At 38.6% G+C, this 13,697-nt stretch overlaps 1 protein-coding gene and 2 non-coding genes across 4 annotated transcripts in view; 1 reads left to right on the top strand and 2 right to left on the bottom strand.

The window, feature by feature from the left end:
• The window catches only part of CCDC81 (coiled-coil domain containing 81), a 56,676-nt gene that overhangs the window by 24,627 nt on the left and 18,352 nt on the right, over positions 1 to 13,697 (bottom strand). For both annotated transcript variants that reach the window (XM_010990539.3, XM_064492779.1), the window contains 5 exons: positions 10,954 to 11,015; positions 9,394 to 9,550; positions 5,631 to 5,887; positions 3,177 to 3,256; positions 1,141 to 1,262 (listed from right to left, as the gene is read on the bottom strand). In XM_010990539.3, the coding sequence (XP_010988841.1) occupies positions 1,141 to 1,262; positions 3,177 to 3,256; positions 5,631 to 5,887; positions 9,394 to 9,550; positions 10,954 to 11,015 (678 nt within the window). The remainder of the gene's footprint in view (positions 1 to 1,140; positions 1,263 to 3,176; positions 3,257 to 5,630; positions 5,888 to 9,393; positions 9,551 to 10,953; positions 11,016 to 13,697) is intronic.
• LOC116155527 (U6 spliceosomal RNA) lies at positions 5,441 to 5,548 on the bottom strand. Its single transcript, XR_004139413.1, has one exon. It is a non-coding gene; the product is annotated as a U6 spliceosomal RNA (small nuclear RNA).
• TRNAV-UAC (transfer RNA valine (anticodon UAC)) lies at positions 12,029 to 12,101 on the top strand. Its single transcript has one exon. It is a non-coding gene; the product is annotated as a tRNA-Val (tRNA).

Raw genomic sequence — 13,697 nt, 5'->3', positions numbered from 1 at the left:
TCCAGCGAGGAGAGAAGTTTTCATGGAGGAAGTGAGATGTGAAAAGGGTGCTAAGAGGAGAGTAGGACTGGGATAGACTTTAGGAAAAGGAAGAGCCTTCCAGGCAGGAGATAAAGAGTGAACAAAAAGCATGAAGTCAAGGAAGGGCAAGGCATGTTAGAAGAATATGAATAGACAATTTTGCTCAAAGAAAGAGTCTGTAGGGAGCAGTGACAAATGAGGCTAAAGAATGAAAGCATGTGAGGGGAAGGGTATATAGCTCAAGTGGTACAGGTTCAATCCCCAGTACCTCCTCTAAAAATAAACAAACCTGGTTAGTGCCCCCCAAATAAAATGATTAAATAATACAGTAATAAACAAATAAATAAATTTTTTAAAGAATGAAAGCATGTGAGTATTAGGCTAAAAGTTTATGTGTAATCCTGTGGGCCACATGTTGCAAAACCAACATTCATAAGCCAGTGTTTACCCATTGGTATGTTTTGCTTGGCCCAGTTAGCATTTTTTGTTTCAACATCCATTAGTTGTCAATTTTTAACAATAATTGATTTAACATGTCAGGATTTCTGCTTCTCTAGAAAAATCAGAAAATTTGACCCACATTTCCACAAATCAATAATCTGCTGGAGGAACAGGCCTCAAAGGGTAGTCTGGCAGCCCCTGGGGCTCCTAGGATTTTCTTCGTATGCTTCAACCAAAACAACATGTCACAACAGATTATATGAAAATGCAGATATGAGATTCTGCTATCTTCTATAAAGCCAGATATCAAAGATACAAAACTACCACTCTTCATTTTTCATAGAAATTGTTATTTATGCTAACATGTCTCCCTATCATGTTACATCCAGCCCAGTTAGTGCATTTACGTTACCTGCCTGGACTCTGGAAGCAGCTGAGTTTTGACCCCGTTTAAGCAGTAGGGAGCCCTCAAAGAGATCATAGTCTAAGGGCCTGAGAGTCTTAAAGTGTTTAAGGTGAGATACAAGATTCCAGGAGCAGAAGATGCTTGTTAGAAGAATACAGTGATTATTCCTGAAACGAACTTTACTTATTTTGGCCATAGGAGTTGCTAAGCAGTATGTCTTGGCTCATAAGTAGCCAAGAGTGATAGATTATACCCAGAAACCATTGACCTACCTCGGGCGCCTTCTTCTTTGTCTGTCTGGCCTCTTAATTTGCTCTTCCTTTGTCTATTCCTTCCACCTTCCTCTACAATGGTCTCCATAGGTGGTTTGTTCTCCATCTGCTTGAGCTCAATCCTAGGAATGAGCGAAGATATTTGTCCATAGGTGACTGTGTGAACTCTCAATTCTGAGAAGCAACCAAGCTAGCTCACTGATTCTGAATGAAACAAGCCCACTTCTCTCAAACAGGCAAATGCTCTTATACGCTGAGTAAAAATCATGGACTTATTCTCTTTGAGGTTAAGTCTGCGAGCTGACCAAGACCCTCTCCCTCTGTACTGAGGGCTCAAAAGCAACTCTTACATAAATTGCTTTGAAGGCTTGGGTTTAAGTTTTTGCTTTTGATTTCAGCTTGAATTTGTCTTTTCTAATTCTGTAAGCATGCCATAGGCCTAATGCAGTGAAAGGTGGTTATTCAATAGCTTGAAGGCAAGGATTCATAGCCTGGCAGGCAGAGTATGCCCAGAAATAACCACTCCTACTCCTCTCTCTCCACTTCTCCATCTGCTCCCCAGGCAAAATGAGGGACTTGCAAAGGCAATGGGGGAAGGGGTTTGTTTAGATGGTGTGTATAGTTTAAATCGTCTTTGGTCTCAGGTATGGAGTGCTGGGTTAGAGGTGGGGACGAGGAGCTGCGCAGAGGTGATACTTGCAGTAAATTCAGGGGCCAAACTTCACATCAATAAAACACCTACAGCTGTTTTGCGTATTTGAGTCCTCACGTCCCCCATCTAGGCTCTCTAATTGACAGGAGCCTCCATCTATGTTCTTTAACTAACTGCAATTATTTCCTTCTTGGAGTGCTTAAGCCAAAATACAAAGGGGCAGCCAAAGGTGCCTTCCAAAATAGAATCAAAATAACATTATTTGAACCTACTGATTTGTTTTTAATTAGCCAGGCAGCATGCTGCGATGGAAACAACCCTGGAACAGTCAGAAGGCATGGTTTTATTTCCAGCCGGGCCCCTCAGCTGTGCAGCCATCTCATCTGCAAGATGAGGAGGTAGGACTAATTCATCTCTAGGGCTCCTTCTCCCCCTCACACTCATTTTGCTGAGGTCTGTGTCTTATAGTCTTTCCAGGAGGGAGTTGTTCCAAACCAACAAACACAAGAGGATGTCACAGACTCAAAAAATGTGAGGAAATAATACTTTGGGAAGCCGGTTATTATTCCCCAAACTGCCTTTACCTGAAACGCATAATCGTTAATGGCACAGCAGTTAAGATTAAAAACCTGATTAAGAGTGCACAGTGGGTAAGTAATGACCAAACTGGACATAAAACCCAAGTCTCCTGATTCCTATTCCAGTGCTTTTAATACTGCACCATCACTTGTTTTTAAAAAAATTACAATTACAATTAATTTTGCTCCTCTATAAAAATGGATTAAATTATAATACATATCTCAAATGGTTGCAGTAAAGATTAACTACAAGAATATTGAAAAAGTGCTTAACAGGACCTGGCATCTAATAAGCGCTCTATAGATGGTAAGTGTTGTTATTATTACCATTAGTGTTATCATGGTCATTATTATAATCATTGTCAGTAGCAATCACTGGTAATGCCTACTACGTTCTTGGGGAAAAGCTGTACCTTGCCTTTCTAACCCCTTCAGTGGTAAAAACCAAAGCTCAGACAGGAAGTAGTCTAGATTGCAGAAAGAGGAAGCAGCTTAGTGAGAGGAAGAGGTGGATGGTACAGGAAAGCCCAGCAGGTGACAAGAATTTTACTAATACCACAAGGACTAAGGTTGGTGGGAGGTAGTATGAGAATTTCCAGGGACCTAAGGGTAGCTGAAAAAAGGACTATTCTAAGTGTTCGTTGTTTTTTAACTTAACTACAGAAAGTCTATGCAATGAACTCTTCTTTGCTGGAGCACTGAGAGAGAGAGCGTGAGTAGAAAAGGATGTGAAACACTGTCCAATTCAATCAACAGGTCAGCAAGGGTCGCTGTGCCTGGAGGAACCTGTGGAGGGAAGCACTGACCTTGGAAATGCAAGCGCGCTGTTGGGCCACTTCCCCAAGGCCTCTCTGCTAGACAACACCGAGTCCACAGTGTCAGGCCTCTGGGGCAGGGACAGAGAAGAATTACACCTGGGCTGTGGTCCAGGACACAGACAAATCACAGGCACAGGCTGCTCAGAGGAAAGGCTACCCTGATACTCTCCACTGTTATTTTTGTTCAGTGCGGAAAGTCTAGAGCTCAAAACCCGATGAAGAACGATCTCACTTATCAAAGTAGTCACCCTGTGTGGTCATATACCGATTCCACTGATGCTGCCTTTTCTCAAACCATTTCCTCCTTGGAAACTGCCTTCAGAGTTGACAGCTTCTTTTAGACACCTTTAAGAGGAGGGCTGACTTACTCAGACTCTCAGGAAAATGAGCAAGCTGGCTAATTCCACTCGACCCAGGTAACTCTAAAACTGGGTAGTTAAGAGAAGGACTTTGGAGTCAGGTGTACTCATGTTGAACCCCCACACTGCTAACAGCTACACAGCCTTAGACACCAGGTATGTGGGGACAACAACAGGATGGAATTCACAGGATTCTTATGCGGTACTATATGTAAGTGGCTAGCACATGGTAAGCACTCCACAGATAGTAGCTATTATAATTATTATATAATATACTTATTATAATATAGAATCATTATGTCATATTTTATAGTATAATTTATAATTTATAAAATATAATTACATAACATAATATAAATATGTAGTCACATATAATAATCACATTATTAAATTATGCTAGTAGAGAATAAAATATAAAATTATTCCTTTTGGATTAATGGTATGGTTTACAAATTCCAAAAAAGAGGTTTTAAAAGTATTTTGAGCAAAAGCAGCATCACTGAAATTAACACACTGCTTCCCAAGAGCACGCTTTTGCAGGACAGCGCTCAGGTTTATGTTATGGAACATTTGCGGGGAGAAAAACAATCACTCTCACTTTACAGCAGTTTCCCAAAATGTGTTTTATAGATGTTAATGAATATTGGCTTAATCTAAAGTTCCATGATTAAATATATTCAGGTAGTTAAAGCTGCTTCTTTCCAGCCAGACCTCTCAAATTCTTTAACATGTCCATATGCTTTAGCCTCCAGACCCTTTTTTCATAGAATATCTTTAAAGACTAATTCTTCTGGAAAATGCTCCTTAAAAGTTAACATCTTAGAATGCAGCAGACCAATTAAAGCATTATTCTTTCTTTTAAACACGTGCTGCAACTTATAAGGTTCTGTAGAATCCCTGAGGGTTAGACATGGAGCAGCACTTTGGCCTTGCTTCTGGTTTTGCAAATCTTGCCTGTGTTTTTACGAAAAACAGAGGGTGATCTCTGTGTGTGTTTCCACTTTCCACACAAAGGGTTGGCATCCTTCTTAACAATTTTGTATGAAGCCAGAGTGTGGAGAAAACACCAAGAGCCTCATTATGCACAACTCTGTTTCCTAAAGCCCCATTCCATAGCACCATGAAAGGAAAAATTAGAGGGTAGAAATAGCCCATATTTATAACCTATCCTTTTATAGTTTTTCATTTAAAAAATCAGGCTTTTGCTCTATGGGACACACAATGGTATAGCATTCGTGATAATCCAACTCATTCATGCCGACTTTGTCTATTAAGATTTAGTTGGTCCTGTTGATTGACTATTTCACTGCCTCCTTAAAGTCCACTACGTCCAACTTAGCATGAAGGTCACACCTGCTACTTAATGGTTAGCAATGGTTGGTCAGTTCTGAAATCTCTTCCACAACACGGCACAGTAAAAGCTAGAGATACATTTCTACGACTTGAATTAGATTTTTCAGTAGACTTCCATTAAAATAAAATAGTGTAGTCAGCATACAAAGTGTAATTAGGAAGCCTGGGCCTCAATTCCAGTTCCACGGCTTAGGACCCAGAATTCAGGTTCCCACATAACCTCTCTGAGCCCGCATTTTTCTCATTCATAAAATCAGGGCGATGATAATGCTGCTTTTATAATATTTTGAGACTCAAATAAATATATGTGGAAGAACTTTTTAAACTATAAGGTACTATAAAATGTTCAGAATTATGAGAGTTCCTATTACTATTTATATTTTTCAGTTGACATTGACTCAAAACTTCAAGTTCCTTAGCCCCTGTAACCTTTTTGTCAAAGAATTAATCATCTATAAACAAGCACTTCTCTGCACTTGGGGTAACTGCTATTTTAAATACGTCCACCTTAATTTTTTCTTTTTCTTTTTCTCTTTTTTTAAAAATATGGAACACTTTATGAATCTGCATGTCATCCTTGTGCAGGGGCCGTGCTAATCTTCTCTGTATCATTCCAATTTTAGTGTTATGTGCTGCTGAAGCCAGCACTTAGTTTTTCTTAAAGATGAGACATTTACAGATGATTCAGAGCTATAATCAGGAAAGGGATTGAAGGAAAACATTACTTTACATTTGCTAGGGCTTTTGCCAAAGCCCCACTTCCATCCATTGCACAAAGGAAGTCCTTATAAAATCTCATCTTCACTTTGCCGTCTTTAATCACGAGGACCCCAATTCCTTTGAATGTAAACTCCACATTTTGTTTGATGGAAATGGATCGTGATAAAAAAAGCAATGTCTCCTTCACACATCCTTCCACTGTATCTCTGCTAAATGGACCCTCCAGGGAGATCATGACAAAATTAAGAGGAACAACTGGGATGTCACCTAGGAGAAAAGACATTTGGGGTGAGGGAAAAGAAGTAGAAATTACAACAAGGACTCAAAAACAACTACCTGACTCTCACTTAATACTCAGAAAGAGAACTGTTCATTGAAGCCTTTAGTTGTATCCATCCTATTAATCAATAAATTTTTCCTAAAAGTAGAATATTTTTTCTCAGAATAAGAACAATCAGCTTTCTAAATAATATTCCAACAAGCTTTTGGTTTTCTCTTGGAGACATGTTTATAACTGTTTCTCTACATCAGAGGGTTTTCTGAGGTTTTCAGTTCCCTTATCTTTCAGGACATGCTGCCACAACATTTGCCTCTCTCCTCCAGTTATCATAACATTTTTAAATGATTATAAATATCTACAAACATTAAGTGTTTTGAAAAGTTAATCATCTACACTAGAAGTTACCTTTCAACTGAAAATGGATCTTATCAGAGGGTATCAGGCTGGATGAGTTGCAGAAAACATCCTATTTAATGAGTCCGTAAATGACATTGCAAAGGAATATGGTTATATCTAGCGTGAAGGTAAGCACAGGGTCTATTCAACTAGAAAGATGTAGGAGCTATGCAAGCTCCACAAGTCAGAAACGAGGGGAAACAGGGAAAATGCTTAAGATGATAAATCTAGAGAGAGACAGTAAACAAGGTCCACTGATAGAGAGAAGATGAGAACATTCTAAACATTCATTCAGAAAACACTACTTTATAGTCTTTCCAATGTCCAGTGCTGCTGGATGATGAGGAGTAACAGCACTACAAGGCACAAGCTTCCCCATAGCAGCCCACAGTCTCCTGCACAACTGAATGGTGATTCTATACCATCTCCCACTAGATTCTCCCCTCCCATTTGCCCAAAGCATTTCTGCAATCTCTCTCCTCCCAGCCCATTTATATCAGTAAGGACACTGTCATCTCATGATGGACAAGCCAATGGATAACACTGCATATCTTAGTCTCATGACTTCACTGTAGCTTCTGCTGGCTATGCACTCTATTTTCTCTTGTATCCATGGCATCACGCTCGGCTCTCTAATTTCTTCTTCCTCAGTCTCCTTTGTTGGGTTCCTTCCCCTTTTACTTTTTATAAGATGGTGTTTGTTTTAGAAGGAGTTTGTTCTTCTCAGTCCCCTCTTCTTACTCTATGTCCATTCCTGAGTAAATTTATCCTAATCTTGACCTCTAGTCTCCGCCCCTCTACTGAACTCTGAAATTATTTATACTTAAATATCTTGACAGGAATCTCAAATTCAACATGTTCAAAAGCAAATTCCTTATTTTATCTGCCACCACAATCTGCCTTTCTCCTTTATTCCCTATCACAGTTAATGACGTGAGTATCTATCTATTCTCTGAGAAATCTGAGTCACCCTGAATACTTTCCTTCCTCCTGCTACCCACCACTCTCCACTGGTAACTGAATCCCATCAGTTCTACATCAGAAATATCTCATGAATAGATTCCCTCATCTTCCTCCTGATTACCACTGCCTTCATTCAAGCTTTTACATATTTTACCAAACCACTATAATTAAAAGAGCTACTTTCCTAGGAGGAAGTGTATAGCTCAGTGGTAGAGTGCATGACTAGTATGCATGAGGTCATGGGTTCAATCTCCAGTACCTCCATTAATAAATAAATAAGTAAACCAAATTACCTCCCCCATAACAGAAAAAAAATTTTTTTTAAAGCTACCTTCCTTAAACTAAAAACTGAACCAGTACAGATAATTCCCTGCTCAAAAACTTTCATTGGTTCCTCAGTACCTAGAGGAATAATTCCAAAGTCCTTATCAAACGGTATAAGGCTCCTAACAATTCCACCCCTACTAACCTCTCACTTCCCTCTACTTGCCTCCACAATCATATGCCCTGGCCACACAGAAGTACCTCTTATTCTCAACAGGCATCACTCTTTCCTTTATATGTGAAATGTTCCTACTGTCCCTGAAACACTTCCACAGCTCCTCTGCCAGCAAAGTCCTATCATCCTTTAAGACCTCCTGGCATGTCATCCTCCTAAACCTCCCCAAGCAGAGTTAGGCATCCTCTTCTCTGGGCTCCCCTGCCATTGATCCAGTTCTCATCAGTGATCCAGTTCTGATCAATCTGCTTTTACAGCACTTAATCATGCTGCATCATTTGCTCATATATTTATCTTCCATGCTAGATTCTGAGTTCTTCAATGCAAGGACCATGTCTTAATCTTTAAGAATCACTGTATAATGTTTGATTAGTTATCTAAATAATGATGAAGAGTTATAACCTCAAAGCTAAAGTCTCTCTGTTCTTATGAATGAATTCAATCATGTTTAATTATGAAATTTCTTCAACTTTGTAAAAAAATTAATTATAGGTCTAAAGTACTTTTTTTGGAATACACTACAAAATCTAAGATGCAAAATAAGCTCTATTCTAAGGCAGAAATGTTTTTGAAAAAAAAAAGGTTGGCTTTCTTCTCATTTCAGTTGATAGGTTTTGGATGAATTAGGATATTCTATTTCTTCTGTCATAAAATTCTAGGTAAAAATGGCTGAAAAACCCATCAAAATCACCAGACAGAATATATGCATAATGAATTCTAGGTTTGTTGATGTTTATTTTTCCAAAATACAATCTTTTGGTGGGAAGTTACTCTGAAAATTAAGTTTCAGGGAATTTAACATAAAGGAAGGTTTCAGCCTTTCACCTGCTGGCATTGAGGGTAGACTATCTCTCTTCACCCAGATATGAGTCTAATGCAGGAGGATGATAAGGAAGGTCAGAAGGAACACAACCATAAATTAGGAAGGAAGCCCCCAAAGGCCTCTAAGTAACCAGGGCAGGTATCACAAAGCCCACACATTACAGCTGGAAGCAAGCGTCCTGTGGCAGGTGTCCTGTCTGCCGCTATACCTCTAGCACCTGGAACAAGGCCTGGCACATAGCAGACCCTGAGTAAGTATTTGTGGACGGAAAGCAGGAAGGAGGAAAACAAGGGAGGGAAGGTGGGAACAAGGAAGGGAAGGAAAGAAGGAAGATTTTAGGGTGTGAGATGTATATATGGTATTCATTAAGTCTTTATAGCATTAACCTTCTAACAACTTGCAAATTTTAATAATTTAGGTTATATATAATAAAAATATGGTAATCTTTTCACAGCTGATACTAACTGTAATTCTTCCAACCAGTGACCTTAAACTTTCTCATCTTTATAACCACTTTTAATTTCTTAGGATTTGAAATATGAATAAAATCTATATGACTCAGTGATGTGGCTTTTATATAAGTTTGCCTTGATGGCACATCAGGACTTAAGCTGCTGAGGTTTAAAATGGCCTGCAGGAAGACTGTCTATTATTTCCTACCTTGGCCCCTCCCTCTGCCAAAGGTACCACATGAAAAGTGAGCTCCTCAACTCAGAAACCAATAAAGCAGCCACTGGCCAAGCTCTGACCTTTCATTTTCATCCCCAGGCTTGTCACCTTCTAGGAAAGTCTTAAAAATTAAATACATTTACCAGGAGTATATACTTTGTTTTGTTTGAGTCCATGGATCTGCACTAACTTCTCCGCCATGATAAACGTGGGCCTCTGAATTAGAAAAAACTTGTTGTTTCCCACCTCAAGCTTTTGTCTCGTGAAAGTGAAAGTTCCAAGTCCTGGAATATGAACTCCCTGGAAAGAAAAAGAAGGTGGGAAAAGCAACAAAGAGAAGTCACTGTAAAGGTAAAGAAAAATAATCCTTAGCACTGTTATCCCAAAAACATGAAGAGAATTAAGCTTAGGCCTTAAAATTCAATGATTTTATGATCCCTTACAGCTTGAGTACTTCATGACTCTAAGTTCTCAAATAAGTATAAAATGTAATAATAATATCAATCCATGATGATCTTCTGATCCCTCATTTCCATATCATTCAAAGGCTATGAGGACTCAGAAAACTCATATGGATGCCATAGCTGCTTTTAATCTGTATCTAAGATTATTCTTGTCCTGAATTGTGTGACATTTTAAGTTTTAATCGTTTGCCATAGGAGAGAGAGAATTAAGGGGTCATGAGAATCTCTGCTTTCTCATTCTCTCTTTTAGGTCTTATGCCCTTCACTTAAAATCAGACAACCCAGCATCCTAGGCACATGCTGCAGTCTGGTGCTCTTGGCTGATGGGTAGAAGCAAGTGCTTTGGGCTCTCACAATGGGTCTCTGTCTCCTTGGATATATCATATATGCAAGGATTACAAACTCAAATGCCTACAGGAGCCAAAAAGGAACATAAGGGAGTGAAGGTATCCAGCCAGAGAATGTGATACCTAAGGAGGGTATGTCCCATCAAGAAGGGAGAGCCGACTGTCAGCTCCAACTAAGTGTCACACACAGGAACGGAAGACTGGTATCGTTAATCTGCTGATTGTTCAAGAAAAAAATACAAAACTTTATATAAACTCTCCCAATTTTAAGTGGTGATGAGTAATTCAAATGATCAGACCAAACAAAATAGATTTCAAGGATGAATTCAGCTCAAGAGCTCTCATATTGGGACCTCTGAGTAAGGTATAAAAGTTTCACAACATCCTGTCTCCCTCCAAACTCCCAAAATCTCTGTTCAGCTCTACGTCATCCAAACTCAAGACCTGATGGCAGGAAATAGCCCAACCCTGGGCAAAGTTTCTCATTGTTAGTCAGCTGAGTTCAGTCCCTGGCTGCCTTCTTATATTTCAATTAAAATCCATTCCCTATAAAAAGGCAAGGCATGAAGCATTATATCCTTCTATATAGCTATGCCAGGAACCACCAAATCACAGATAAACAGAATTCACCTACTTCCTCAGCACATACCCAGAGTGATCAGTGATACAGTCCCTATCACCAGAAGAGCAGAACTTGTAAATTCAGTACCTAAGGGTGAAATCCATGTTTGTTAAGTTTACTATTCACAAGTCCTAAGTGTGAGCATCAAAAAAAAATCACAGGACTGCAGGTTAAACCAGGTGGCTCTAAAGTCTGCTATCCTGCTCCCAGCAAAACTAAGGAGAAAAGATTCTTTGGACTCCTACATTAAAATTAAAGTATAAACCCCACCTTGTGTAGGGATAGCTGCCGCTCGACAAATTCTGACACGTTCTCCCAAATGGTAGAGACTTCTGAAATTCAAAGGAAATAAAAAATAGTTTATGAAAGCACCCCTTGCGATAGTACCTTAGTGTTAATAAATAAAAACATAAATATTAAATGTGGAATTCAATCATAGTAATTTCTAATTAATTTAGGATTAACAGAAAATAAGATCATCCCCCAAAGTTAATTTTCCTGGTAAGGAAAGCTTATCCCTTTAAGTTCCAAAAATGGGAAGCAGGAGGAGGAGGAGGTGGAAGAAGGGGGAGAGGGGAAGGAGAAATTTCTGAAGAAAATCTTTCTAGAATAAAGGGAACTCTGTCACACCTTTCCCTTTATTCTATAAATAGACTTAACCAAGTATAATCTAGCCTCTTCTTAATGACCCATTCAACAAGCATGTGCCACCTGATTAACATGCACACTCATGCTCATACCATTCTACAACACAGGAGGAAGGACAGGGGCCACTAAGGCATGAAAGGCTGTTGTCTGTACAGACTGTCTCTGTACTCCTATTTTTGCTTAATTCTTGACTCTGCTTTTCACTCATTTGTCACTTCTCTCTGCTACTGTGCTCTGCAGGCTCCCCACCCAGTCCTAATTTACTGCTTCTGCTCTGCTGTGTTCTTGATTTCAATAAATATACTCATGCTATGTCTAAAATAATATTTTTTAAAAAACAGACCTTTGGTAGGGGCCCAAGGGGTTTTACTTGAAATCAGTGCATAGACTTTGCACTATGTGTTTTGAATGATTAGAGGGAGGACTTCTATGTTTATTTTCTTGTTCTGAGCTGTGTTCCAAAAAAAAAACTGTGGTAGAAGAATAAGTAGTTGCCAATAACTAAAGTCCTAATGTCTGATATGAAGGTATCCTCTAGGTATAACTAATATTTAGAAATGTAGAGAACTGTCTGGGGTTTCCATTGCAAACCTAGTCATGTGTTTATTACAGATACTTTCCAGTGAGGAACTCTTTGCAAATCAAGAGAGTGTTGTGTTTTAATTCTCAAAATAAAGAATCAAGAACAGTGGTGAGGGGTGGGTATAGCTCAGGGGTAGAGTGTGTGCCTTACATGCATGAGGTCCTGGGTTCAATCCCCAGTACCTCCATTAAATAAATAAATAAACAAACAAACAAGCAAACCTAATTACCACCACCACCACCCCAAATAAGAGAAAAAGAACAGTGGCATTTACCAGGGTGCCACTTCAAGACAAAGAAGCAGTTGGTGACACAAATCAATTCTTTCCCCATTTTGGAAACTGCTTGATTTACTGGTGTGACTTTTTCCCCTAATGGTTTAAACTACTACCTAAAGCAGAAAATTGCAGTCTTTTAATCCAGCTATTGGAGCTATAAATATTTTTATTACTGTGGCAGGGAAGGAGCAGGTTAGCCAATGAGAAATAGCAGTGCTTCCCATGGACATCTGGGAACAAGCTGGGTGATGGAAACCCACGTCAGGGGGCTGTATGGCACAGCGAGCTGACTGCCAAGACTGCTCTTCACTCTAAGTCATGGATATACAATTTTCTATGATCAGGTATGTATTCTATTCTGCCCCATTCTACTGCATTTCCCACTCCTCCCTGCCCCCACAGAGAAAAGAATTCTACTGATGGCTGCTAAGAACTAAGGTCTTTCAAACAGTCCCAACTGTATACTGAATTCACATTTTCATCATGACCACCAAACATGTCATTAATTCACTAATAATACAAAATTTAATATGTAGATTTACATGGAGACCTTTCAAGGTTATTAAGTCAAAACTATTAAGTCTTTCACTTAGACTCATGATACAGAGCTCAAATTTCAGGAAAACAATCTACACCAAAAGGAAATGATTTAATTAGGGCTGGGAGAAACTGTATAGCTTGTAACCAGACCCAAGTGAAAAGACTTGACTGGGCTTAATTAGAAATGTGAGGATCGCCTTTCCTCATTTGAATGACGCATTCAAGTACACCGTGTCATCTTACTTTATAAAATCTAATAGGCAAAGTTATATAAGAGCAAAGTTTATTATTCTAAACTGAAATTTGATATTTTTCACTGAAGGAAAAGGAAAACATGAACATGATTTCCTTTAGGAAATTTTAGGGCCCTGCAATTCAAATGGAATAGATTTGGAAATCTTACAGGCTAATTTCTAACTTTGATTTTTCTCATATCCCAAAGTGTCAGAAAAGGCATCACTAAATCTCAAAAGAAAAATAATTTTAACTCCGTCTAAAAAACAAATTAAAGAATATGCTACTTTTATATTTTAAGGAAAACTGAAGTTATTTTTTATTTTAATTAAACACAGAAATACCAAGAATCACAGGAAATAAGCCCTGAACATACCTTATATATTCAATTTAACCTTCATTTGACTTCAAATCCTAAACATTTTGTGCATTCTATTTTTAAGTGCAAAGCCAAGTAGCAAAAATATGTTATCTTATATATAATCCTTATTTAAAAGGGACCAAGTACCCATTATGTAAATTATAGAATAATATATACTTGAAATAGATAATAATAGCTAAAGTAAAAGATAAGTCCTCTGACTTCATAAAACATCCTCTAAAATTAAAATACTGATATATACACAGAGAAAATTATTACAGAGTGATTTGGACAAAGAAACATATTCCCAGGGCACAGTGCAGTGGGAGGATTAATGTACTATGTGTCTGAAGACCTGCAGCCTTCCTGCC

The sequence above is a fragment of the Camelus dromedarius genome, chromosome 12 (assembly GCF_036321535.1).
Source record: "Camelus dromedarius isolate mCamDro1 chromosome 12, mCamDro1.pat, whole genome shotgun sequence".
Classification (NCBI taxonomy): Eukaryota; Metazoa; Chordata; class Mammalia; order Artiodactyla; family Camelidae; genus Camelus; species Camelus dromedarius.
The sequence above is the reverse complement of the archived record's forward strand: the minus strand, read 5'-3'. Positions and strand labels throughout refer to the sequence as shown.